Consider the following 27929-nt stretch of genomic DNA (forward strand, 5'->3'; position numbering starts at 1 on the left):
TCTTAAAAATAAAATCCTTTATTGATAATATGAATGTTTAACATGTTTAATGCCATCAGCTATAAAAATGATTAAAGACTTCAGCTTGGTACATTTGGCTTTACAAATTTACAAATGTTAATGAATTAATACTAGTGTTATACATTTTGCACTTCATTATACTCCATTAGCCAGTGACCAACTGCAACAATGTCTGTTTAGGACAGATGTGAGTTAGAGAAGAAATATTTAGTTGCTTCCACAAAGAATCTACATCAACAGTTAAATACTAACTCTAAAATGTCTTACTGAATTAGTTGGATCCATTTTAATCCCTTGTGCTTAGTCTCTCTCAGAAGTTGGGCTACTAGCAAAAATACATTCTTTTGCATACCTCCTTCCCATATTATATTTTAGAAGAAACAGTACTCAGTGCATTTCCTATTAGACTTCCTCATAGTATCTCTCTCTCTCGAGCTATCAATAAAGGGGATAATACCAGTTAGATTAATGTAAAAGCAAAGAAACTCATTCAAGCAGTGTATACAAAAGCCTCACTTTTGAATTCAAAGGGATACATGGGCCAAAATCCATTTTTACAATTTCTCTCAGCAAGAGAAAAAAAATCTCCTGTGGACTCAGTTAAAAAAGTACTAAATGTGCTTCCAGAAGAATCACTGCCCATTTAGCTCTGGCTGCCTCTGTCTCTCTGCTGTTTGTACACAGCCTGTTCCACTGGAATATGAACAACAGCCCATAACACCACAATTTAAAAGGCTACTAAAAGGTATGTACAAACCTCTGTTCTAGTCTAAACACTTGGCATGGCATGTGGGGGTCACTCAAAGCAGCAGAGAGCTCTGATGTCCTATGGAATGAGGCTCCAAAGGGACCTCTCTGCCATGGACATAAGTGCATCCTCCCAGGGCACAGGGATCCCCCCCACAACAAAGGTATTTTGTCTAATGAAATATTGCAAAATGGCAAAGGAGAAGGTGTCTCTGGCAGTGGGAAGCTGTGCTCTGTGCAAACACCAAGGGAAGTGCTCAACGCTGCACGACACCGAGCAGCAAGTCCAGTTTCTAAATTTAGGGTGAGTTCCCATCCAGCACCCGAGATCATTCACTCAGGGTCATGCTCTCAGCCTCTGCCACTCAGCTGTGCTGTTTGGCCTGTATTTCTCACAGCAGTGACTCAGAAAACCACCCTGCTGATTTTCTTGCAGCAAATGTTTCTGTGCAGGAACCAGCTGCTTCTCCCCTCTTGGGCCCAAATGCTTTTTCACACACACGATTTGCCTCAAACTCAGTCAATTCCACACTACATGATTGTTTTAAATCTCAGTGAATTGCCATGTTTTCTTCATATTAGGCAGAAGATCAAGAGTAGATAAAGATTTCCCTAGTGCATATGTGTGTGATACACCTACACATAGATACATATTCAATCACACAGCAGGTATGATTTGGTTCCATAATTGCAGCCAAGGAAAGCCAGAAGATCCCACAGTTAGTGGGTAAAATCCAGGTCAGTCAGACACAACTGACAGAGATGAGGAACAAAATTATTGCTCTTGTTCATAGTCGAAGATCCCATGTTACTGTTGCAAAACACCTGTATTTATATGGGTTAGTGATTTTTTCAAGTAATAGTGAGATCTTTGTCAAGTAACAGAAAAGATCCTTTTCTCAGAAGTTCTACACACAACAGTAGAATGCTTGAGGAGCTTGAAAATTCCAGGTGACACACCAGAAACCAGAGTTTAGCCATTTAAAGCACACAGGTATCTCTGCAGAATGTGTTATAAGAAAGCAACAAGAACTATATGGACAAGGAATACTGAGAGAAAAGTATCTGGATGTATTACAGCTAAATTTTACCCCAAGAAACTCATGTGCTTCCTCAAATAGCTGGGAGATGTGTCCTGAAGGACACAGTGTGGCTGGCTGTGTTGGTCTGATGGTCACCTTACAGAATTTGTAGCACATTTGCTAACTTTTTTTAGCAAATGGAAAGAATTAAAAAGAAAACCAGTGTTGGTTTCAACATTCAGGACTCAGAAGGATTTGTTTCTGCAGCTAGATGGTCCTCTCCTCACCTTTTCCCAAGAATCACATTCATATTGCAGGCTTAGTTCAGGCACTTTTGTAAAATGTTCATCTGGAGTAAAAAGTCTGCAAAAAATTTTTCTGCATAATTTAAAAGTAGCATTTCAGTCCCATTAGAGGTTGGTAGGTCCCACCACATGATTATGGTTCTCTCTAATGATTTGACTGTTGCCATGAGACATTTGGAGGCTACTGTATAGCTGTAGTTAAACAAAAATATTTCCCTACCTATTAAAAAAGAAAAAAAAATACTAAAATGCTTTATACAGACAGAATCTGCTACTACGGAAATAAATAACATGGAGTGGAAAAACAGTGTCTTAGCTCCAGGGTGCTAAGCTGTGGAATGTCACATTCCCAGTTTCTGCAGACTAGCTGCTGGTTGGCAGGAGGATCTCAAGGTCTTTGCCATTGGACACGACAGCGTTGTTGGAGCAGCTGCTTGCCACGTCCATGGGGGCACCCAGGGGGGACGCCTGGCACGAGGCTTTGGTTAGTGGGGCAGCAGGAGCAGCAGCAGCAGGTGACTGAGCCAGGCCAGGCTTCTTTGGAGGAATGGGTGGAGGGTTCCCTCTTTCTGCTCTAGGAATGGTTGGTGACTTAATCCCAGGAGACAAGGGGCTGAGAGGGCTGGAGACCTTGGCGGGGCTGGGTGAGTGGGCACCCTCTGCCCTGGGGCTGCCGGCGCTGGCCAGGCTCCGGTAGTCCGTGCCGAAGGGAGAGCTGTTGGGGGACACGGGTTTGATGGGGCCCTGCTGGCTGGTGAACCTGGACAGCACCTGGGTGACCGTGTTGCGTGCCAGCTGCTTGGCAGCAGAGTTGTCTGCCAGGGTGGGGGACAGATCCCGGGATGGGGGGCTCTGCAGGCCACTGCTCTGATGGTCCTGCTCGGCCTGGGACTGGAACTTGTGCCTGGCCGCGTGGAAGCGCTGGTTGATGCCCACCTGGTAGGATGACTGGTAGCCAGGGCTGCTGGCTGAGGTGCCCACCAAGCGTTTAGTCAGCACTGGTGAGCAGCAGGGGGAAGGTGTCAGAGAGGAGCCTGCTGTGCTGCTGGGAGAGAGGGAGACCCCCCCAGAAGGGTGGTGGGACATCAGATGCACTGGTGACTCCGTTCTTACAGGAGAGCTTCCATTCTCCACTGCATTTTCTGAGGCTGCAGCAGCAGATTTCTCCCTTTGAACTTGGCTCTCTGCAGGGTTTGTCTGCAGTAGCTCCCCACTTGTCTGCCCATCGGTGTCACAATGCCCATTGGATTTTGCATAGGAATGAACAGGCGTGGAGGGGCTGGGAAACATGGTGTGAACAGCTTTGCTTGTGCTGGCAGCGTTTGCTCTCTCTGCCTGCACACACTCAGTCTGGCAGGACACAGACTTCAGTGGGGGACTGTCAGTTGTGACACCTCTGGACATCACTGAGGGGCTTGGCTGCAAGGGCTCAGAGGGACTGTGCTCCTGGTGAGAGGCCTCCAGTTCTTTCAGGGCTTTCTTCAGACATTCCACCTCTTCTTTGAGTGCTTTTGTACGGTTTTCTTCTCTGTTCAGCTTGGCTTTCAGCTGTTCTCTTTCAATGTCAAACTCAGAGAGCTGCTTCTCTACTTGTGCTTCCATCTGCAAACCTCGCTTCCTCTTGGCTGCCAGTTCCTCTTCCAGTTTACTCACCTTACTCTTCTCCTTTTCCAGCTTCAAGCTCAACTCTGCTGTCTTCTGCCCCTCCTCAGCTGCTTTGGCAGTGGCTTTCTTGCACTCCACTACAAGCATGGAAGACAGTTGCTTGTGGCGTGCCCTCTCCTCCTCCAACTGGCTTGACAGCTTCTTCTGTTCTTTTTCAAACTTCTTCACTTGGGATTTTTCAAACTCCACCTGCAAATTAACAACAAAAGAGATTCTAAGGGAACCTTAAAACCTCCTGAAAGTAAATGAAGGACAACACCCCAAAAAGGAATGGGGTTACTGTGTATCTTGGAGCAACTACACAGTAAAAGATGGCACGAGCTAAGAAAGAGGTTCTTGCCCCAGGAATCTGCAGGACATGGAATGATTCAGCCTGCACGTAGTAAGAATTATTACTTACTAGTAGTTTTATCATGTATGAAAGTCAATTGACCTTCAGTGAGATACACAGCCAGCCTGCCATGCACTGATCTGCAGCAAAGCTTCCTTCCACCTCATTTACTACTTTGTCAGTTTGCCTTTTAAAGGCATTTAGGCTTTAAAATGCTGATGTGTTGTGTATGCTCAATAAAGGCTGCAGTGCTTGAGAAACTGAAACAGTGGCTTAAATATTTATTAGCATCTCTGAATAACACCCCCAGGAGACCTTTCATGACTTACTCTAAATTTTGAGCAAGTTCAGCCCTGTTTTTGAGAACTCCTCAGATTTCAGGCTGAAGTAAGATTTCTAAGCATTGGATTGCCTATTAATGGCACTGCTCAGCTACCAAAACACCCTGAGAAATTAAAGCTGTTTTTCATATCAACATGATAAAAAGCCAGGAGTGCCTCACAGAGGGAGGTTCCTGCTACTCTTCCAACACATCCCTATGAAGTTCACCACCCAGGAGCCCAGGGTTTCTGTGGGCTGGGTGTTACAGCTCCCCAATTGTACCTGCTGGGTGAGCCTCTCCCGCTCCTTCTCCAGCATGTAGGTGACATCATCGCCCTCGGCCGTGTCCTGGGCGTGCCGCTGCCTCTCCTCCTCCAGGTCCAGGATCACCTGCCAAACAAACACCAGCTGGTGCCCAGGTATGTTTACAAGCAGGAAGAGATCACCACAGATTCACACAGGTCCAAAGTCAAATGACACAGGAGAGTGGCCACTGCAGCCTCAGATGTCCAAATTCAACTCAAAATCACAAAGGAGGAGGTTTGGGACAAGTTCAATATTAGGTTATTACTTGGTCTAATCGAGTCAGTTTGTGAAAGAAGTCAGGAAAACATCACACTGCACCTGTCTCCAATTATTATTAATTACCTAAATTGCACACTTTTCCTCCACTCTGTGGAATAACCTTGAGAGGTTCATGTTGTGAATGGTGCCCCCATCCCAGAATGGTTGGAGGGCCCTCTGGAGACCATCCAGTCCAACCTCCTTGCCAAAGCAGGTTCACCTGGAGCAGCCTGCACAGATCACATCCAGGAGGGTTTTGAGTATCTCCAGAGAAGGAGACTCCACAGCCACTCTGGGCAGCTGTTCCAGTGCACTGCCACCCTCAAAAATAATCAGGTTTTCCTCATATTCATAAGGAACTCTCTGTATTTCAGTTTGTGCCTGTTGTCCCTTGAAACTCAGAATTAGTCACGACCGTCAATACAAACCCCAGGAGGAGACACAGGGCACTAACAGTGACAAGATAGTCCTCACTAATGTTCCAGCAGTAATTCCCACAGAGGCTTCTCCCCAGTGTCTTACAGGGGATTGAGGACTCCAGTGCAAAGTTTATTTTCAAGAACATTAATTTGTTCTTCCACTTAAGAATAAGATGAGCTCTTGAAATGAAACTGCTTCCCATAAGGACCCAGTTAAGGAGCTCCTTCAGCTTTCACACTGAATTATATGAATAATTGAAATTCTATTAACTCAACACAAAAAACCAAACAGAACACAAACTTCCCAAGAGGATCTGCTGTATCTCATCACCAAAACTCTAAGCTCTCCCAACACATGCTCCCCATAAATTTAGCAGCTCCTCAGTCTTCCTGAAATTTAAGCTTCCAAATAATGCTTATATATTGTTAAGCATGTAAAGAAGCTTTTCACAGGAGACAGGAAGAACAGAAGGAGAAGGGGAAAAATATTTGAGTTTAATACTATGATTAAATTAGATATTTGGCTGCAAAGTCAAACACAGCCTTGCTGTTACTGCCAGTGACTTCCATTTCTGTGAAAGTCCAGTCTTACACAGGGACCAAGCACTTTATTGGTGTCAATACACGTTAAAACCATGTCTGAAGAATTACAGGAGCTTCATTAGAGAGGACAAATAGCATGAAAAATGCTTTTGGTCACTCCATACTTCCTTAGGGAAGCACAAGGAGGTGCTCTGTCATAACTACCTGGCAGCAGCTCTTCAACAGCCCTGGAGAACAAGTCACAGGCAGAGCAGTGATCTGTCTGCTGAGAATTCCATCTCCCAGGAATCCTTTCCTACATTCTGGGAAGCACTGCCCCTCCCAGCTGTAAGCTGGTTCCTTCTTGGTGTGCCCTAACAGAAGCACTTTGTGTGTATTACAAGTTTTGGAATTATAACCAATAAACTTACCAGCTGCATCATCTTGAAGGACAAGTTTAAACAAGGTGCAAAGCCCTCTCAGTTACCAAACCTCAGGGATTTAAGTGTTTTGCTGAAGTTAGCACATGATGAAAATGCAGCTGTGAACTCCTGCACATCTCACTTGAAGCAAAACCCACCTTTCTGTGTCTGCTTTCTGCAGCAGCGAGTTGGGATAACATCCTTTCCTGCATGTTCTTGCAATGCTTCATCACCACTTTCAAAATGGATAAAGGATTGGAGCATACTGGTTGTTTTTCACCATGATTTCCCTCTTTCAGGGTCTCAAAATCTCTCTGCAAAGCCATCAATGGGTCACTGATGTTGTACTTCCCATAACGTTCCTCAATGAACGTGTCTCTGTGCTGGGCCTGTGACACAAAAACAAATTTGGATTTTAATATCCTTAAAGCAAAAAACTAGATAAAGAAGGAAGGACTTTATGGTTAATATTTCTCTGCCCCAGTTTTCCACTTAGAGATAAAGAGAACTCAGCACAGCCTGATTCATATCCTGTTATCTGCTGTAAGAATAGGAGCACTCAGACAGGAAAAAACACAAGTGTGTCGTGTTAAAGGTTAACAGACAGTAATTCATAAAACAAAGGAATCTACCTGAACAGCAGCACAGCCCATGCCATGGTGTCATCTCCAAAGTCCACCTGGACCTTCTGAGCACACCAATAACAAAGGGACAAGCACTCTGAGCTAATTAATACCACGAAAAGTTAAGTGTAGAGTGAGGACAATAAGCCTTCTATCATCAGAGGGGGTTTTAAGCTGTTGATGTTTAGGGTTTCAGCTGGGCCCAAGGAAATAAAACCACTCATTAATACACAAAATGGACAATACACCTCGAGTACTGTGTCCAGCTCTGGGCCCCTCAATTCAGGAAGGACATTGGGGGGCTGGAGCAAGTCCAGGGAAGGGAACAGAGCTGGGGAAGGGGCTGGAGCAGCAGGAGTGGCCCAGGGAGCTGGGGGGGCTCAGCCTGGAGAAAAGGAGGCTCAGGGGGGACCTTCTCTCTCTCTGCAATCCCTGCCAGGAGAGGGGACCCAGCTGGGGGTCAGGCTTTGCTCCCAGGGAACAAGACACATGGCAAGAGGAAATGGCTTCAAGCTGTGCCAGGGAGGGTCAGGCTGGACATCAGTAGGAATTTCTCCATGGAAAGGGTGGTCAGGCTTTGGAAGGGGCTGCCCAGAGAGGGTTGGAGTCCCCACCCCGGAGGTGTCAAAGGAAGGATTGGACGTGGCTCTCAGTGCTCTGGGCTGGGGGACAAGGTGGTGTTTGGTCATCAGTTGGACTCGATGACCTTGGAGGTCTTTTCCAACCTTAAGGATTCTATGAAAACCTGATGGTTTCCCCCTAATAAAGGCAATAAAATCTAGAATATGGCAGTGAAGCCAGCTCTGGCAGGCTAGATCAGCCCCACACAGCTGGGCATCTCCCCACTCCACAACCGCTCTGAGGAGACACCTGCTCTCCAGGTGAGACACTTCAGTCTTGCAAGTGGGTTTTGTAAATGTTTTCATTTCCACAGCTGGAACAGAAGCAAACCCACACTGGGCACAGGCAGCCTGAGAAAAGTCCCAGGGAGGTTAGAAGAAGCATGTGCTTGATTAATTCCTCACTGTCCCTGTTGAACAGTGATTTTTAACCAAGTGGCCCCAGAAAAACTAGAAATAAAGGAAAATCTTGTTTAAAATCACAGGATCTCCACAATATACTCAGTCTACAAACATCCTCATACCACAACTACCTGCCATGGCCATGACTTACGTTCCAGAACTGTGTGAAAGCAAAGAAGGTGAGTACCAACTCCTGCTCAACAAAAGATTTAATCATTTACTGTCCCATCAGTCAAAGAAGCAGTTGTGTGGTTTCCTTGACTGTGTCACCAGCAAAGAATTTCATGTTGAGCAATTAAAGAGTTTCATTCTTCCAAGAGCCTATAAATCCATGAATTGTTAATAAAATCCTTAATGTTCTCAACCAGACTAAACAGAGTTTAGTTTCTCAAGAAGCAAGACAGGAATGATGAGGTTTCTTTGGTGACATGTAGGAATTAGGACAACTCACACGTCCTAAGCTCTACATTTACAGCATTTAATGCTTGGACTCGATGAGCTCAGAGGTCTTTTCCAACCCAAATAATTATGAATCAGCCATTCCATCTGGAAATCTGTTTGTTAGGATACCAACAGGCTTATCCTACTGAATGATTAGTGTGAAGTCCTAAAAACTAAATAAAATTTCATAAATGCACAGATATTAAAGTATAATCTACATGTTTACCACTATGATAAGAAACCACATGAAAACAGATATTTATGTAACAACAGACATAGGAGGGAAAACAGTTTTAGATACAAAAGAGCCTCAGAGCTGTCTTGGCTGGAAGAAACAAGTCACTGATTTCCACTGAAATGGTTCTGGGTTAATTCTGAGCATTTGTGAAAACCTGTGACTGTTTCACTCCCATGTGTATCACTGACAGCACAACCCCTGCCAGGGAATAACACCTTCAAATCTGAGCTTTAAATCTGATTCCTCTTGATTCATCTTGTCTCATAAGGGCTGGTTACCATGACAACTCATACCTGTACTTTTCCAGAGCCTGCAAGTGGCTGTGCTCTGCAGTGGCACATTCTCAGGGAGGCCACAGATGTGGGTTTTCCTCTGCAGGACTTACCTGCACCCCTGAAATTCAAGAGTGTGTTCTAGTACCTCTAATCAAAGTGTGTCTAATTTAGAACATAATTTGGCACGTTCAACTAGCAAAGCACTGTGTGACCTGCAGGAGGGTTTGACCTGCAGGAGGGTTCTGATCCTCACTGCACTTTTCCTGCCACAGCACACAAATGACATGTTTTTACCTCCAAACAAACACTGTCTGCACTTTCTCACATGTCCTTCACCTTCCTCCTCACAGCAGAGCACAAACAGCAGCAAAGCCATCCCAAATCAAGCAGAGCAGCTTTTCAGAGCTGCTGGAGGGCTCTGAGCAGCAGTCCCACACAGCCCAGGCTCTGCTGATGCTGTGGATGGCACTGAGCTGGCACAGGGTGGAACACAAAAGCTCCCTGCTCTGAATGCAGAGCGAGCCCGTGCCAGGGAACACGACTGGCAGGGAACACGACTGGCAAACTGTCACCCAGTTCTTATGGGATTGCACAAGGGCATCTTTCAGATAGGAAAGACTGAGCCTGACTCAAATGAAAGGACAGCTCAGAAGCCAGGACTCCTTGGAATGGTGTTTTCTGCTGTCCCAGTGTAAGAACTGCAAATACTTCACTTGAGCACACAAGGGCTGTAGCCACAGGACCAGGGAACATCCTGAGCAGGAAGGGACCCACAAGGATCATCCAGTCCAACTTCTGGCCCTGCACAGGAAATCCCAAAATCCCCCCCATGAGAGCATTGTCCAAACACTCCTGGAGCTCTGGCAGCCTTGGGGCTGTGCCCACTGCCCTGGGGAGCCTGGGCAGTGCCCACCACCCTTTGGGGGAAGAACCTTTTCCTGAGATCCAGCCTGAACTCCCCCAACAGTTTCCTGCCACAGAAGTAGATGTAGTAGAGTGGTGGTGCTCTGCTCCTCACCCCACACAGCAGCTGGTACAGCTGCACTGAAACAGAAGAGCAAACTGCTGTACAGAGCAGGGCCCTGAGAGTTCAACAATAAGACTTTGCTTTACTTAGAAAGGTGCTCCTATTTGCTGCACTTTGAGATGCAACCAAGTGATTAGCATGAAAAACATCAATAAAGTCAAATTCTGCTCTCAAAGGGAGAAGTGTTTGCATTACCTTGACAAGAGGCATAAAAAAATGAAAACAAAATACTTTTATTTCCGTATCTTCTCCATAACCAAAGCCAGTTAGGGATGTTCATCCTATGGTGGTGTTTGGAGCTGGGCTTTTTAACCCCTGCAGTCAAGAACCACAGAGGAACAGCTCACACTCACAGATGCCCTTCCCTCTCTATCAGCAACATCCATCAGGAACTGTGGATACCTTTGATCAGAGCTGCAGATATTGTTCTAACTTTACACACAAAAAAAAAGGAGAGGAAGGAAAAGATCAGTCCTGGAAATGGGAGGAGGGCAGTCCTGGATAATGGGGCAGCCCTGGTTTAATGAATCACAGGAAAAGCTACAGACTTACTGTTTTTTGGGTTGTTTTTTTTTTTTTAGGAACAGCGAATCTTCAGTTTTTCTGAAAAAGTTATAAAAATGACTCAATGAAACCTCAGTGTGGAGGAAATTTCTACATGACTCAAGCATTAAAAAGCCTGTAAATATAAATTGGGATATCCATCCAGCTGGTTGAACTGCTCTGACAGAACAGCTTAATCCCAACTCATCCCAGTGCTGGTCACTCTACAGCCACACAGAAACACAGGACAGACCATCCCAAAGGGCACCAGTGTCCACCAGTGTAAACAAACCTTGCCTTTACTGGGCAAGTCCTTCCTAAGAAGATCTCAAAGAACTGGCACTAAGGTGTGTCCCCCTCTATTTTTTTGCAATCCTGAAGGTGTAACCAAAGCCCTGTTTTCCTCTGCTCCTCACAACTCTGAACTCTGTTGAATTTAGTGGGGTGGTTTATTTCCTGTCTGGGAGAGAACAAGGAGTTCTTCCTTGCTACTCTGAGCAAGTCAGTATTTTCCTGCACTAGCCTGACAAACAGATGAGACTATCATAACATTAAGAGCCTTCTCAAGTCCAGCTATTCTTCTTTAGTAGCCAGCAGAGCATAAACATTTAATTAAAGTTGTCTAGACTAGGGAAAGTCTTACCCAGGTCATCCTACACCGACCACATCTAGTTTGCAAAAACAAACCCAAGTGCTTTGGCATTTGGGCCACTGTGCACTTGGGAATGCAAACAGGGATTTGTTTTTTAGCCTGTGACACCTCTGTGCAGCCACCTGTGTCACCCAAATCATCGAGGCAGCTCTTTGGAAATGGAGTGTCAGTGCCAGAATATCCAGAGCTGTTTCATACAGGTGTGGAAGTGTCACAGGCAGAGTGACTTCTCCTTTGTGCTCCTCACTGGGAGGACTCTGCAGCTCAACTTCTCCATCAGTGGGGGTCACATATGAACATCTCCAACAGTTGTGATTTTGTCCTGTCTGAACTGAAACATCTCCAACAGTTGTGATTTTGTCCTGTCTGAACTGGAATTCAGCCTTAAATACAGTTGTTGTTCACCTTTCAAAAGAGAAGGAACTTGATGATGGAAGAGAAACACTCTGCCAGTGAGCCCAGAGTGAAAAAAACCCAACCTAGATGTCAGATCCCAGCATCAACCTACTAAAACACATAAATCCACAGGAAATCAAGCCTCAGTAACAAGGAAATGAGTTTACAAAATGCATTGTTAACTTAAGAGTGAAAAATTTCATCTGGAACAGAGGTGACATATATACTTCCAACAGCAACTGTGCTTTGAAATAAGATTAAATCCTCTGCAATTAGTTGATCTCCTGATTTAGCATCTCCACCTGTATCATCTCAAATATGCACAGTTGTGAATTTCCTATCAAAACACTCAGACTCCAGAAGGAACTAAATGGATTATTCAGCAGTTTTGAAGACCATCTAACTGCCCTCTCCCAACAGGAAAAGAAGACAACATTTAAGCTTGGGCTGCTTTTTAAAAAGGAAGCAGCAACACACATCGACTGCTCTTAAAAATAAAACTCCAGCTGATTGGAGGAATTAGGCAGCAGCAGAGAGGCTTCCATGTGAAACTCTCTGGCTCTGAGCTCCAGTTTGGGTAATGGACCACTGTTAGTCTGTTTGGGAAGGGATAATCCTGATTTTATGGAGCAGAAGCAGTATCTGACCCAGCTGAAAAGATATTTCCTGTGAAGGCAAAGCAAAGGCTTTGCTTTCTTAGGAAAAAGCTACTGTTTCCTCTTGGGATTTCTAGACTGTTTGGGGATGAATAGTTCCCATAATCTATTGCTGTATTATTTTTTAATAAAGTATTTCCTTTTACTGAAATCTTGTTTATGTGACAGCGTTTTCTCTCTCCATTCAATAATCTTTTACAACTTGTTTTACTGGAACATCATACAGGGAATTTCCAAGACTTGTTTCAAGTGTTTTTTGGACACAATGTAGAGCATTCCTCTTGCCTGTAATTTCAGAGTTCATCAGCACAAGGCAAACACATTGTTAATTAACTGTAGCTACTGTGTATGCAGCTCTCCAGTGATAATTTGCACAGAAGTTCCTCCTTCATGTAGCAGAGAGTGGAATAATCTTTAAATAGCTTCTTGCTGCCTTGAACTTCCTTATTAGCTTCTCTCCCCAGAGACAGATATTGGGAATAAAGACAGGCTGAGGTCACAGCAGCCACTGAGAGAGAGAAGGGAAATGGGGGTGGGGACCACTTGCTTTGCACAGAAAATAAATGTCAAAATGCTGGAGTGGGATTTCCAGTGTTGCTTTAGCTCCAGCTCTGCTGCAATGCCAAACACAGAGCCACAAAACAAACTGCTCAAATGCAGCTTCTGTCTTAATTGCCATCATTATATCAAGTGAACAAACCAGATAAACAAGAGCTGCCCACGTAGGGCCTGTTATCAGCTTTGAACAAGACAAGAAGTTTTCTTAGGAAATGTCAAGCAGCACAAAATTGCAATTCCTTTCCCTGGCAAATTCTGGTCCAGAGGATAAAGCCTGGCTGGGATGGGCCAGGGATTGCCCCGTGCCCAGGAACAGCATCTTGGGCACCTCTAAACCAGGAGCCCAACAACACCAGGGGGGCTGAAATTCAGAGCAGGAGCCACTCCAGAGTGGGCACCATTCCCACACCTCTCTGCTCCCTGTTCAGCACCTTCCTGGGCACCGAGAAGGTGAAGAGAAGCAGTTTTTGAAAGATCCTGGCAAATGGTGCTGCTTCAAGCAAGAAACAAGCCAAAAGCTGCCCAAAGCTGCAAGAAAAGCTGTAAGGAATGCCTCGTTCCAGCAGCACAGCACCCATGGGAATGCTGCTCCATGGAAGCTGCTTTCCAAGTGATGCAAAACCCCAATTTGCCCCATCTGTGAAAGATTTACCAGCATCTGCAGCAAGGTTTTATATTACTGAACTTTTTTATTTAAACAAGAGGTAGACTGCAGCTTTTTGACAGTGCACTGTAAACTTAATTTCTAGGAGCACTTAAATTTGGAATGCATTAATATTGCTCTGGAGTGAATCACTGAGCTCAGAAGCAAAGAGATGAGCACCAGCTCCCAGTCATTAACACTAAATAGTTCCTGTTCCAGTGTAAATTGCCTGAGGCCTTATTAACATAAAAGAACAAGCCAAAAAGCTGTTTCCTGTTTTCCAAAAGTAAACAGAACTTCAGTTCTAATGTATGGAAAATTCTCTTTAAAGAGCAGGGGGCAGGGAACAAAGTGCTCTAACACAGCAATAGAGATCCATTTAAATATTGAATTGTTTCCAGTCCTGGTGTGCTATTTCAGAAGATGAACCTGTGGTTCATGCAATCCTTTCTACATAGCAATGAGGACTGAGAGTCTAACTCAGTATTATGCAACTCTCTGACAGCATCTGGGTTTTTTTGGATGATATAAACACAATTATAACTACAGGAAAAGGAGCACAATAAGAAGTGAGACTTAAGGGCTGTTCCAAGGAGAACATTGAGATTTATGTGGTGGACAGGAAGTTACTTTCAGGCAAAACCAAAAAAACAAACACAAAAAAAGTTTTTTTCTCTCCAGAAAGATTTCAAAATAGAGGAAGCAAACTGAACACAGTTAACTTACTTGCTTTACACAAGTATAATTGGTGAAATTGAAATAATATTACAGTTTTAAATGGACATCAGAAGTCAAGACCAGGTTCACAGCTGGTGATTGTCCTTCTCACAATGCCCAGAGCTCCATTAGAGACAATACACAAGAAAAAAGTAAACTACAGGAAAAAGAAGAGCAGTGAGGGACAGAAGTCAGGGAGGGAAAGTGAAGGGAGCATCAGTTAGAGGTGACCCAACACCTGCTCTGGGAGCAGCAAATACATCCCAGGAGTTCAAGTGTCACCCCAGCACACAGAGAGGGGCTCCAGGTGGGGTGTGAAGAGACATCCATGGAGAGAAGGCAGCCAGGAAAAAAGGGCAAAGATTTGGTGAGGAGAGTGAAGAGAGGGAGGAAATCTAATGGGCAGGTTAAACAAGTGCTCTCTGAACACTCAGCTCAGCAGCTCCTGTTGGACACTGAAACAGGGCCAGTGCCAACCAACAAGTGCCTGACACGGTGAGGGAGAGCAAAACTATTTTAAGCTTTGTCATCTGCGTGCATGGATTGTCTCTGCTAAATGCCAGATGTGAAATGTTGGTCCCTAAGTGTGCAGAAATATCAATTATTGCAGACTGTACCACAGTCAATTTACAAGTTTACAAATTGAGATACTTTTTCTCTACAAGTTCTTGTCCTTTTCTACAATGTAGAAAAGGATTTGCCTCAAACATGCCGAGTTCAGAAGCATTTAAATATGAACCAGCAGTCAAATTAGGCCATAAAGGGAAATGCATTTTTGCTACTATGTGGGAAGTAAACTGGCAGATAAAATTCTGATTTTTAACCACTGACATTTATGTGTTTAATGGAACTGTTGGAGAAAATCACCCCCATGATTTAGGATCATGTAATCCTCTAATAAAGTTCAGAGGTTTGAACTCCACCTTTTCCCAACATACACCTGACTTGAACATAAAACTGTCAACTCCTCCAAAGAAATCTGGCAGCTAAGGCAGGATACAATGTCCATAACACTTGGGGAAGAGGGAGAGGTGGCAGACCACAGTCAGACAACTCCTCTGTGCAGGAACAACCACCTTTCCCCAGCCCTGGGTCTTCCAACCTCTCTCAGTGTAATTACAACTCAATTAGTCCAATATATGCAAGTTAAACTGAACACTCTCTGAGCCTCAACCTTTAATTCACTCTTAAAAGTTTCTTTTTCTTCAGGGCAGCACTTAAATGTATCAAAACGTGAGTAAACAGATTAGCAACGTTTCCTTTAATTAGTCACACACAATCAAACCCTTCAGCCAGGGAGGCACAATAAGCTGTTACCACAGTTACTATCAGAAAACAATGAGAACAACACAGCAAAACCAGAATTTCTCGAGCTGGATATTCCAAATAAGTGGACAAAGCAAAGCTGGGAGTTCTCTGCTGCTGAACCTCTGCCCAGCCACCAGATTAAATAGTTACAGGACTTTTCCTTCCACGAATGGAAAGGGCAGTGCAGCTCCTGCCAGCAGGAAGCCAGGCTTGGGCTGCAGCATCCCTGGGAACAAGGGTTTGGATCTGAGGAGCAGCACAGCTGGAGACTCACAACACCTCCCACTGCTGCAGGCACAGCCCAGTTTGGAGGGGTGGGAATTTTCCTGTGAGCTGGAGCCACTCCTGATTTGATGCTTTCACTGCCCTTTCCTACCCCCTTCAGCTTTCCTCCCAATCTCAACATGAAACATGACAGCAAATCCCTTACAGAAGGAGGGGGAAATAGCACTAACCTTTGATTAGCTTGGTATTTTATGCTCCATAATTATCAAGCAGAGGTTACAATTTCATTTAATTTCTTCTCAGTTATGAGTACTTGACAAATCATGTCAAAGGGTATTCTGACTATATTAATCTCACACAAGAGGGAACTGCAGGTTAAATTTCAACAGAAGAGATAATTGCTTTGCACGAGGGGAAGGAAGGCACTAAAAAGCCTCTGGGATGGAGCTGCTGCATTCCCTCCCACTGGTCTCCCTGTGCTCCATTACACACATTTCACACTGAAATACTAAAGTGAGGCTTGTTTGGGTAACACATTCTGACCACACAGAATGAGGAACTGGATTCCAGGACAGAGGAGAAACTTCTAAGTCTCTTTAAAACAGAAGTCAAACCTTCCACCTGATTGATGGTTTTGAAGGGGTAACAGCATTCCTCCAAAATGAAAAGACTGTTGTTAATTGTTTTTGCATTTAGATAAATATAAACATTCCCACTGTTTTGAAGAAGGTGTTTGGAATTAAGCTACAGAAGCTTCTGCTGGAAAACCAAGCCCTGCAGCTCCCAGGCCTGCAAGCTGCCATTCCTCCTCAGAAATAGCTGGGAATTTTATACATTATGAGCAGTGACAGGTCAGCTTGAAAGAGCCTTCAATATTCAACCCTGCCACAACTCATTTCTTCAAAAATTGACCCCTTCTATCATTTATACCACTGGTTCTTTATTACCTTACTGAGGGCTGAATGCCAACCAGGCCTCCTTCAAAGAGCACCAGTATTACACATATATGTGTAACATATATAAAGTATAAGAAATATATTTAAATATATATTTTGAAAAGTATTTTCCAGGCTTAATATTAACACAGCAAACTGGCCAGAGACTACCAGAGCCCACAACACCTGAGTGAGGGCAGCAGAAGCACAGAGGTACCACCACTTCAGCCAGTTTTCCTGCAACCCCTGCAAGAAGAGGCTCCAGCACCACCTCTGCCTTGTCCCATCAATGTGTGCTCACCCCAGCACCACCTCTGCCTTGTCCCATCACGTGTGCTCACCCCAGCACCACCTCTGCCTTGTCCCATCAATGTGTGCTCACCCCAGCACCACCTCTGCCTTGTCCCATCACGTGTGCTCACCCCAGCACCACCTCTGCCTTGTCCCATCAATGTGTGCTCACCCCAGCACCACCTCTGCCTTGTCCCATCACGTGTGCTCACCCCAGCACCACCTCTGCCTTGTCCCATCAATGTGTGCTCACCCCAGCACCACCTCTGCCTTGTCCCATCAATGTGTGCTCACCCCAGCACCACCTCTGCCTTGTCCCACCACGTCTGCTCACCCCAGCACCACCTCTGCCTTGTCCCATCAATGTGTGCTCACCCCAGCACACCTCTGCCTTGTCCCATCAATGTGTGCTCACCCCAGCACCACCTCTGCCTTGTCCCATCAATGTGTGCTCACCCCAGCACCACCTCTGCCTTGTCCCATCACGTGTGCTCACCCCAGCACCACCTCTGCCTTGTCCCATCACATGTGCTCACCCCAGCACCACCTCTGCCTTGTCCCATCAATGTGTGCTCACCCCAGCACCACCTCTGCCTTGTCCCATCAATGTGTGCTCACCCCAGCACCACCTCTGCCTTGTCCCATCACATGTGCTCACCCCAGCACCACCTCTGCCTTGTCCCATCACATGTGCTCACCCCAGCACCACCTCTGCCTTGTCCCACCACGTGTGCTCACCCCAGCACCACCTCTGCCTTGTCCCATCAATGTGTGCTCACCCCAGCACCACCTCTGCCTTGTCCCATCAATGTGTGCTCACCCCAGCACCACCTCTGCCTTGTCCCATCAATGTGTGCTCACCCCAGCACCACCTCTGCCTTGTCCCACCACGTGTGCTCACCCCAGCACCACCTCTGCCTTGTCCCATCACGTGTGCTCACCCCAGCACCACCTCTGCCTTGTCCCATCACATGTGCTCACCCCAGCACCACCTCTGCCTTGTCCCATCAATGTGTGCTCACCCCAGCACCACCTCTGCCTTGTCCCACCACGTGTGCTCACCCCAGCACCACCTCTGCCTTGTCCCATCACGTGTGCTCACCCCAGCACCACCTCTGCCTTGTCCCATCACGTGTGCTCACCCCAGCACCACCTCTGCCTTGTCCCATCAATGTGTGCTCACCCCAGCACCACCTCTGCCTTGTCCCATCAATGTGTGCTCACCCCAGCACCACCTCTGCCTTGTCCCACCACGTGTGCTCACCCCAGCACCACCTCTGCCTTGTCCCATCACGTGTGCTCACCCGAGCACCACCTCTGCCTTGTCCCATCATGTGTGCTCACCCCAGCAGCACCTCTGCCTTGTCCCACCACGTCTGCTCACCCCAGCACCACCTCTGCCTTGTCCCATCAATGTGTGCTCACCCCAGCACCACCTCTGCCTTGTCCCATCAATGTGTGCTCACCCCAGCACCACCTCTGCCTTGTCCCACCACGTGTGCTCACCCCAGCACCCTCTCTGCCTTGTCCCATCAATGTGTGCTCACCCCAGCACCACCTCTGCCTTGTCCCATCAATGTGTGCTCACACCAGCACCACCTCTGCCTTGTCCCATCAATGTGTGCTCACCCCAGCCCCACCTCTGCCTTGTACCATCACGTGTGCTCACCCCAGCAGCACATCACCTGCCCCTGATGTGGGTTAAACTGAGTTTTTGAAGCAGTTTTAGCTGGCAGCTGCCTCACTGGAAGGTTACACTAATGCTTGTGCCAGCAGAGGGGAGGAATAAGCTGCTGAACACACAAGGCTGCTGCTCTCAGCAGTGCCAGCTTATGGTGGCTTAGTCAAGACAAAGCCACGGGGGCTTTTCACTCAGTGTGACGTTGTTGTCACTAAAAGCCTAATCTGTGATCCCTCCTGGCAAGCACAGCTCCTGCTTTAAGAAGCCCTCCTTGCTAAAGGAGAGCAAAACCAACAAAGGGATCCTGAGAGACCTTTTGCACAGTAGAAACACGTGGTTCTTTATGAGGAAGGATGGAAACACACAGGTAATGTTGTGTTTCAGCACTGAAATGCCTCTTGCAGCCAGCTTTCAATAATGAATTCCAAGAGATGATATGCAGCATTTATTATGTAATCCTGATGACATTAAGATGGAATTCTGAGCCAGTAATAAATCTTTGCCTCCGAATTTCACCTTGGATACAAGTGCTCTGCAGAACTTACAGTAGTACTGGTGTCATTTTTGTCTCTTATCCTGGTACTTACAACATACCTTCAAGGCCTCTATGACAAGATCTCTTGCTTCTAATTCTCCCTCTAGAATGCTAAAGAGTGTCAGTAGTTCTGGTTTGCTGAGTTTTTCCAAATTCATCCTGAAAACCTGAAAAAATGAAACAGAGTTTAGTAGCTGTTTCTTTGGACATTAAAATCAGTATTCTAAGCTATGACAGAAAATCTCCACTTAACTCCAGCTTCTGGATTGCAAATTGCCCTGAGGGGGCAAGGGAACAATATAAAAGGGGATCATTTTCTCTCCAACTTCCAAGACCAGTTGTAGAAGATGCACTGTCACCTTTTCCCAAGGGACACAAACATATGCACAGCCAGATGGTGAGGGCAAAATGTGCAGGGGAATATTCACCAAGAAGGAGCCAAAGTTACCAGGAGAGGGGAAAACCACGGAGATTTAAAAGTTGTGACACATCTGGATGACACAGCTGCAAACATCACTGAGGAGCTGTGAGGAATGAGAGCCAAACTGGGCCACCCACACCAACTCCCCAGTGAAGGGAACATTGCAGTGCTGAGATACAATTCCTAGGAATGCCATTATCCATTCCTAATGGAAGGGGCCCAAACCACTTTACAAAAATCAATGCCACAGAAAATACACATTTAATTACAATTCTCTCCAACTGTTTCAGTATCACCATCATTTATTAAACACAGTTTCACTGCCTGCATAAGAACAGAGATCCATCATCTCAATTGCACATAAAGAAGCTTTTTATTCCCCTGCATCTTTGCTGAGACACTTAATGCTGGCCAGTAATAAGCCTTTTCATTATATTTTTGTTTAAAATGAATGTAATGTCAGACTGAATCCTTGTCTGTAATGCAAATATACCCATTGATACAGTCTAGTGCTTTGCACACCCACCAAATACACTGAGTCCAAGCCATGTCCACCTTTCACCACATTTTGTGCCAATGAGAAAATGGTACAGCACAAAGAAGCTACTCAGAGATACCAAACTCCAGGAGCAAGTGATAAAGGGTTAAACTGGCCTTTACTGGAGAAACCCATCCAGCTAAAACATTCAACTGAAGCCTAATTTGTCTGAAGTCACTGCTCCTTTACAACTGATTTGCATAACTGTGCCTTGGAGAGTTATACACAAAAGCAAGTTCTGTCTTGTTTGTGCCTGAGCAGTTTTCCAGTCACTGGGAACAGAAAGTTCTGCTCAGAAAGGACTAAGCAGCTTCATAAAGCAAGAGAAATCAGAAATCTGCTCTGTGCCCCTCTGCTAAGCAGGGCAGTCTCTCATCACACACTCATGTTCTTCATGCAGTGTTTTATGTGAAATTCCATAAAGCAGGAATGTTTCTTACAGTCTCTTCTGGCCCATCCTCCCACTGGCAAGGGCTGCTCAAGGAAAGAGCAGTGGAAGTGACCACGACTGGCTGTTCCAAAACCAGTTTACCTGGACATCAGGATCTGTCAGCATTGTATTCACATATTCAAGAGGAAAATCCACAAGTGGAGTGTTTGGCAAATCTGTTCAATCTGTCAGCAAGTTAAAAAAGCCTGATCAAGACTTGACACTAAGGCACAACTTGGGCAATGCACTATATTGGCTCAAATCACACTTTGGAGTGCCAGGGCAGTGCTGGTACCTCTTCAGCAAGAGGTACACCTTCTGATCAGCCAACAGACCTTGACAGAGTGGCTCAGGATGGGAACCTGACCATCCTGAGTGGTTCAGGATGGGAGCCTGACCATCCTGAGTGGTTCAGGATGGGAGCCTGACCATCCTGAGTGGTTCAGGATGGGAGCCTGACCATCCTGAGTGGTTCAGGATAGGAGCCTGACCATCCTGAGTGGTTCAGGATGGGAGCCTGACCATCCTGAGTGGTTCAGGATGGGAGCCTGACCATCCTGAGTGGTTCAGGATGGGAGCCTGACCATCCTGAGTGGTTCAGGATGGGAGCCTGACCATCCTGAGTGGTTCAGGATGGGAACCTGACCATCCTGAGTGGTTCAAGATGGGAACCTGACCAAAAGCTTCAGGAATGGTTGGATAGTTCTGTCACCATGAGGAGCCTGGCTAGGTGAGACCAGAGGGAAGGAGTGTGATTTACAACATGTTTATCTCAAAAAGGGTGAGGAGACTGGGTCTGTTCTAGCCTTCAAAATTTACCATGCTTGTGTTGGGGCTTAAGTCTGAGCTGCACCACCTCACTGGGCAGCTTTTAAATGTGGAACATCCAAAAATCTGCTCAGGTGATGCACAGCTTGATTTCAAAACCATCTCAGTCCTTGCTCAGACTAAATTCACAGGTGCTAAGACTCAATCAGTACCAATGGGAAATAACTTCTTCTGCCAGATGCTCACCAAGTTATATTAGTTTTGTGGCATTATAAACCAGAACTAAAAAGCAGAAGTTTCCCTTGAGATCTCAGAACAAAGCACATCATCTAATTTTGTTACCCAAGGACAGTAAGTGTTGAACATGGACTTTCAACGTGACTGTATCCATGTTTTTCCTTTAAGAAGAGATGCCATGGAAATGTGCAGCTGCATCTCTCCATGAGCTACCAACCAGCTCACTCTTACAGCAGGGACAGCCACCAGCTGCAGTTTGGCATTTTAAAACTATTAGTCTGGGCAGTAATAATTTCTAATCTATATCCTAAATACTCCCATTGTGACTTCTGCTTTGCAGTGTTACAAGAGTAAGCCACGCTATTCTTCCCATGCCTCTGTAGTCTTTAATCAGCTTAATAACATAAACGAGCCCTGGCCTAAAATATACAGGTAAAAATACCTACAGAAATAAAGAGCAGCAGCCAGTTTGCACAGCAATCATTTATGCAACAACAAGAGGGAACATTAAAGGTCTGTAAGTGGTACAGCCTCAGCTTCCTCACATGCAACCTGCTGCTATTAAACCTCTAACTGCTCTGTTTGCATCAGTTACCCCACACTGCTGAGGGGACAGACTGGGAGCAGATGCTGCAAATAAGGTGACTGCCCTAAAATCCATTAAAATGCACCTGCATTCTGCACTGACCTACAGGGAGCTTCCAGAGCACAGCTGGCAGGTGCCTGTTATGCTGAATGGATCACAACCCCAACACTCCCTTTTAGGGCCACTCAACACCAGGGAGCTGAAAACTGAAAGAAAACCAAAGCTCTTTTCACTCTATGCCATTATTTTACAAGAACAAGAAGCAGCTCTGGATCAAAGAGCTAAATAAGCACATATTTGAGCTACTCCTCCCTTATCCAAATCTAAATCCAAAGCCATTCCCAGCCCTTCAGCATCACAGGCTCCTGAGCTGACCATTCCAAGGCTTTCAGGCTACACATCCCTGTGCCTTCCCCCTTTTTAACAAAAGATCACACCAACCCACTTCAATCACCCAGTTCTCCCCCTTGCACATGGTCCTGTTCTGCCAAAGGGACCTGGATGCCTCAGCTGGGAAACCTGACCCGTTTCCAAACCTTTAACCAAGAGATTGAGTTTCCCAGGATCAGAAACAAGATCTAGCAATTCCCAGGGCACATTCCCCCTTCCCATCCAGGGGAACAGGCCGAGTGGAATCACACACAGCAAACCACAAGGACCTCGTTATTTAGTCTGATGGTCTAAATATTTTCCCTGAGCCTGAGATATAGCACCATTTTTGGACAATAAGCCCGAGTTTAGAGCATAAACAAAGATAATTACTTTGCTTACTTAAAGGTGAGCTTTGCTTTCAGCTACAGACCATTAGAGTCCCCTCAGAGGAGATAAAACTCTTCTAAGAAAGTTATTTCCCAGTATTTAACTGCAAATAACGACCCAGAGCAGTTTAAATGTTTACAACCACACAAGCCAACAAAAAAGGGTGAGTTATCTTTGGCATGTGCCACTTGAGGAACAAAACAGATAAGCCTGCAGAGCGTGGCAGCTCCTCCTCGCCCTGGATCACGCCGAGGAGATTATGAAACCAGTCCAGGTTACATTTCACTTGTCTCACACACACACGAGCACGAACCGAGCGAAAGAATGTTGCCAGCACAAGGGAACTTCACCCACCGACTGTAGGAAAGGTTGGAGTCAGAGGACAGGAGTCAAAGAGCAGCGCGAGGCACAGAGAGGGGACTCGGTCAGGTGGAAGCTTCAAGATCCTCTGCGAGCCCTTGGTTCCAAACCCTTCTACTTTTAAAAATAATATTAGGAAGAACAAAGCCAGTTCCTTTTTCCTCTGAAAGAGGGGGTTTCCAAAGCTATGCCAGTGCAACAATGCCTCTATGTCTCTAATCCTGAATCAGCTTCATTTCCTCTCTCCTGTCCCCGAAGAGGAGCTGGTATTTTCAGGAGCGAGCACGGGCAGTCGTGTCATCACATCCACAGGAGAACCCAAATGAATAGTCTGGGAACTCCTGACAGACGAGTTCCCCAAACTGCTGCTGCGTGTACAGCGTGATGTTCGAGTCGTTACAATAATTGCACGATATGTTTACGTAATAGGAAAAAAACCCCAAGATGCACCTTATAATTGTGCATCCCCAGTGGCACCCGGCGTTGCATCAGAGCTGGGGAGAACCAGGTTAAAGGAGGGGTGTTCACACCTCCCGCACTCCGCATCTCAGCCCTAAGGCAGAGAGGACACTCACCCTGCAAAACACCCACACACCCCCACGCCGTGATTTTTGTGAAGTACCACCCGGAACGAAGCAAACCAGCCCGATTTCGAGCGCGTGTGTTCTGTGCAAGCTCTGTGAAAGAAAGAGAACCAGAACCATCGCTGGCTGCTCTGACCTTCAGCCCGCCCAGCATGGGGGGAGCCTCGTCGAGCCCCCCCTGGCACCGGCACCGGCACCGGGAGCTGCTCCAGCGGCTCCTCCCGGGCACAGCACCCCGGGAAGGGGAAGGGGCGGCAGGGCCCGGGCTCGGTGCCCCCCGAGCCGGCACAGCCGCGGCGAACAAAGGCAATCGCCGCCGCGGAGCCCCCCGCGACCTCCGCCAGCACCGGGGCCGCTGCGGGGCGAGACGGCGGGTCCTGGGGAGGGTGAGGGGGGCACAACCCACCGCGCCGGGCCGGGCCCGCCCCACTCCCGGTGACGCCCCCCACCCCTGCGGCCTCCGCGCCCCCCGGTACCACCCGCCCAAATCGCGGCGCCGCCCCCGCCCCGCACCTGCCGCTGGCCGCCCCCAGGGGCAGCGCCGCGCCGGGACGAGCGGGATGGACCGAGCGGGACGGACCGAGCGGACCGAGCGGGAGCGGCCGGAGCGCGGAGCGGGACCCGCGCCCGCCCCGCCGTCACCGACCTGCCCCCGCCGCTCCGCCACCCGCCGCCCGCCCCGCCCCTCCGCGCTGAGCGACAGCGCGCCCGCCAATCAGCGCCGCCGCCGCCGCACCCGCGGGCCAATCCACTGCGGGGGAGGTGGGGAGAGGGCGGGGCGACGCGGAGACAGCCAATCAGACGGAGGGAGGGCGGGGCGGAGGGAGAGGAGCCCTTTTGTTCGCGGCGGAGCGAGAGCGCGGCCGTGATTGGAGCGTCACTTCCGTCGGGGGCCCCGCCCGGGCCGCGGCCCCCCGAGAGGCGGGTCCGGGGCCCGCCACGAGCGGAGAAACAGCGAGGGAGACCCGCCGAGCCCCCGGGAGGTGAACGGCGGTGCCTCCCAGCGCCTCAGGCCGGGCTGCAGAGGGTCGGGGCAGGAGTATGCCCCTAATGGTGCCCATGGTAGAGCAATGCCCCTCAGAGCCCCTCGTGCTTCCCAGTCCCGCTCCCCTCATGGTATGTCTGGGCCCTGCTCCCCTCACGGTTCCCGGGACCGTCCCATTCCACACACACATCCCGATCCCGTTTCCCCTACAGTGTTTCTGGGCCCTTCTCTCGTTTTCCGGCACGGTCCAATTCCCCCCACAGTGTCTCTGGGCTCTGCTCTCCTCTCTGTTCCCGGGACAGACCCATTCCCCCCACAGTGTCTCTGGGCTCTGCTCTCCTCTCTGTTCCCGGGACAGACCCATTCCCCCCACAGTGTCTCTGGGCTCTGCTCTCCTCTCTGTTCCCGGGACAGACCCATTCCCCCCACAGTGTCTCTGGGCTCTGCTCTCCTCTCTGTTCCCGGGACAGACCCATTCCCCCCACAGTGTCTCTGGGCTCTGCTCTCCTCTCTGTTCCCGGGACAGACCCATTCCCCCCACAGTGTCTCTGGGCTCCGCTCTCCTCTCTGTTCCCGGGACAGACCCATTCCCCCCACAGTGTCTCTGGGCTCCGCTCTCCTCTCTGTTCCCGGGACAGACCCATTCCCCCCACAGCAGCTCAGAGCCCTCCTCCCCTCAGCCCTCCCAGTCCTGCCTCTCATGGCACCCCGCCTGAGTTTGGCCTGACTCGGGACTGATGGTTTGCCCGAGGGTGTTTATAACTCCTCTGTTTTCCCTTGGAAGGACCAGCGTGACTCACCTGGGCACGTCCCTTATCGCCTGTCACAACTTCCCTCCGATGAGCTTTTGCAAGCGCTGAGCGACTCCTCCGCATGAAGGAGCTGTGGAAAAACCAGCATTTAGCCTGATTTACCTGCTGCCAGCCGAGGGAAGAGCCCTGGAAACGTTTGGAATGGTTGCTGGAAGGAATGTTGCCCGTGGGTGCCTCAGCCGGAGCAGGGTCAGCGACACTGTTGAGGGCAGCAGGTTTTTTGCTGTTGGAGCTGCTTACCCAGCACTCTGCTGAGCCAGAATGAGAACTAACCCTTTCTGTGGCAAATCGTTGTGCTTCTGACCTTCCACGGGCTGTGCTCACTCGGCATCACTGATGTGTTCGGTTCTGTGGAGCTGAAAACAGTTTTTAATGGCTTTTCCCATTGCTGGGAGTGTCTGAAGCTGTGCCAGGGGACGTTTAGGTTGGACTTAAGGAAGAATTTCTTCACTGGAAGGGGTTGCCCAGGGAGGTGGTGGAGTCACTGTCCCTGGAAGTGTTTAGGGAAAGACTGGATGTGGCACTCTATGTCTGGTTGACAAGGTGGTGTTTGGTCATAGGTTGGATTCAATGATCTTAAAGGTCTTGTCCAACCTGATTGATCTGTGATTCTGTGAGTGTGACTGTGGGGCAGCTCTGGGATCACATGGAGCTTCCCACAAGGCCTGTGACATGTGCCATGACACCAGCAGTGTCCAAATCCACTGCAAAAAGGTGTCACATGGTGACAGGACTTCACACAGAGACAATGCCACCTCCAACCACTGCAGTCTCATGTCTAGTATGTTCAGAGGATGGTTTTGTCTAGACAGGTAGTCTGAGGGTTATTTCTCAGCCTTGATAAAAACTGCAGTGCCTCTGGTCTTGCAGTCTGAGAGCCCAGGGGGAGAAAAAAGCACATGGGTTACCTCTCCTAAGCTGTGCCAGGCTGGAAGTGCCCTTGTGGCACTGCCACAAGCAGCTGGTATGTTAAGACTTTCTCTCATCCTGTGCTTCTCCTGTCTCTCTGCTTTTCACCTGTAGTCTTTTCTTTTATCCTTGGAATGTGGTTTTAGGGCAGACATCCTTTAATCATATACATGAAAAATGGTAATAGCTCATATCACAGGCCTCTGTTTGCTTCCTCCGCACCATTTTCACCCCCACTAGGACAGGAGGGTTCTGGGTGAAGCCCTTGGACGAGGAAGATGAGCTGGAGAGGGTGTAAGAGGAAGGGGATGCTCTGGGAAGTCCAGGGAGATTCCAGGGAGGAGATGGCTGCTGGCAGAGGGAGAAGAGAAGGGCTGTCTGCAGGAGGGCTGCTCACTGCCTGCAGCTGCAGAAAAGGGGAAGGGGGCTCATGGAATGCCACAAATTAAGGAAGTTGGACAAAACAAAAGCTGACTTAGCTCACCACATCCTGTGAGTGCAGGACGTGCAGCCTGCCAGAGAGGTCTGTAAGCTGGCACAGCATCTCATCTTCCTGGAAAAAGAGGCCTTAGGAGAAAAAGTGGGTAGGGACAGAGATCCACATCGAGTGGTGATGGTCAGTGAGGGGATTGAGGCTCGCATATCCCTGCAATGACTGAACATCCATTCCCAGAAAAGAACATTCCCAGAACACACGGACCGTCCCCACCACCTGAACTTCTGCGTTGACCTTAAGGGGTCAGTCTCAGTTTGAAATCCAAAGCCCAGGTTTGCAGCCCAAACCGCTCCCAGCCCCAGGAATTCCTCATGTGGAACACAGGTGGGTGGGATCCGCTCCCTCGTTCGCGTGGCTGCAGCTCCCCCGCGTGTCCGCAGCACTCGCTGCTCAACGGGAGCTCGGCTTTTCCAAGAATTGCTGCGCTGGGACTGTTTTTCCAAGTCCCACGAAACTTAACTGAAGCATTACTGACATTCCCAGATAGCAAGAGAGGGAGGGGCTGTATTTCCAGGTTGGCACGGACCGTCGGTGGGATTGTCTGCTTGCTGCAAACATTCCTGACGCTGCCCAGCCCCACTCCTGGAAACACAGGAGAAAGGAGACCTTTGTGTGGAGAAAGCTTTGCATGAGGCTGATGAACTGGCGATGAATTGAGCCTGGAAAGGTCATGGATACATGAGTTACATCAGGGAACATCTGGCACCAAAAGCTTCTCTGTTCTGGGGCTTGGGGAGACACTCAGGGAACCCAGAGCAGCTGAAGAGCAAACATCTGAAGGGACTGAGAGTCCTAAACGTCCTAGGTGGTCTCAGGGATGGCAAATAAACAACTGCAGCCTTGACATCCAGAAAATTAGTGCAGATGAGAGAAGAAAACATTTCATAGCTGAGCCCATACACCCATACAGAAAAAATATATTAAAAAATAAAGAATATA

The 27929-nt window shown here is 47.9% G+C and overlaps 1 protein-coding gene and 1 long non-coding RNA gene across 7 annotated transcripts; one reads left to right on the forward strand and one right to left on the reverse strand.

Annotated features, from left to right (window-relative positions):
* On the reverse strand, nt 1-25811 carry CTTNBP2NL (CTTNBP2 N-terminal like). Of its 6 annotated transcripts, none has more exons than XM_071578580.1 (5): nt 25688-25811; nt 19165-19272; nt 6498-6728; nt 4695-4802; nt 1-3949 (listed from the first exon to the last, which is right to left on the reverse strand). In XM_071578580.1, exons 2-5 carry the CDS (start codon nt 19261-19263, stop codon nt 2459-2461), a joined length of 1929 nt encoding a protein of 642 aa, XP_071434681.1. In that variant the 5' UTR covers nt 19264-19272; nt 25688-25811; the 3' UTR covers nt 1-2458. The 6 variants fall into 6 exon arrangements, with proteins under 6 accessions (XP_071434681.1, XP_071434677.1, XP_071434679.1 ...); XM_071578576.1 differs by having other exon boundaries at nt 25574-25811; XM_071578578.1 differs by lacking the exon at nt 25688-25811 and adding an exon at nt 24302-24452.
* Nucleotides 24640-27929, forward strand: LOC139683441 (uncharacterized). Its single transcript, XR_011699783.1, has 2 exons — nt 24640-24904; nt 25558-27929. It is a non-coding gene; the product is annotated as an uncharacterized lncRNA (long non-coding RNA).

The sequence above is a fragment of the Pithys albifrons genome, chromosome 28 (assembly GCF_047495875.1).
Source record: "Pithys albifrons albifrons isolate INPA30051 chromosome 28, PitAlb_v1, whole genome shotgun sequence".
Classification (NCBI taxonomy): domain Eukaryota; kingdom Metazoa; phylum Chordata; class Aves; order Passeriformes; family Thamnophilidae; genus Pithys; species Pithys albifrons.

Coding starts and splice junctions, on each gene's coding strand:
- CTTNBP2NL (XM_071578576.1), bottom strand. CDS start 25,648: ATGCGGAGGAGTCGCTCAGCGCTTGCAAAAGCTCATCGGAGGGAAGTT. Junction 19,273..25,573: donor GCGATAAGGGACGTGCCCAG/GTGAGTCACGCT, acceptor TCATTTTTTCAG/GTTTTCAGGATGAATTTGGA. Junction 6,729..19,164: donor TTGTCATAGAGGCCTTGAAG/GTATGTTGTAAG, acceptor TTTGTGTCACAG/GCCCAGCACAGAGACACGTT.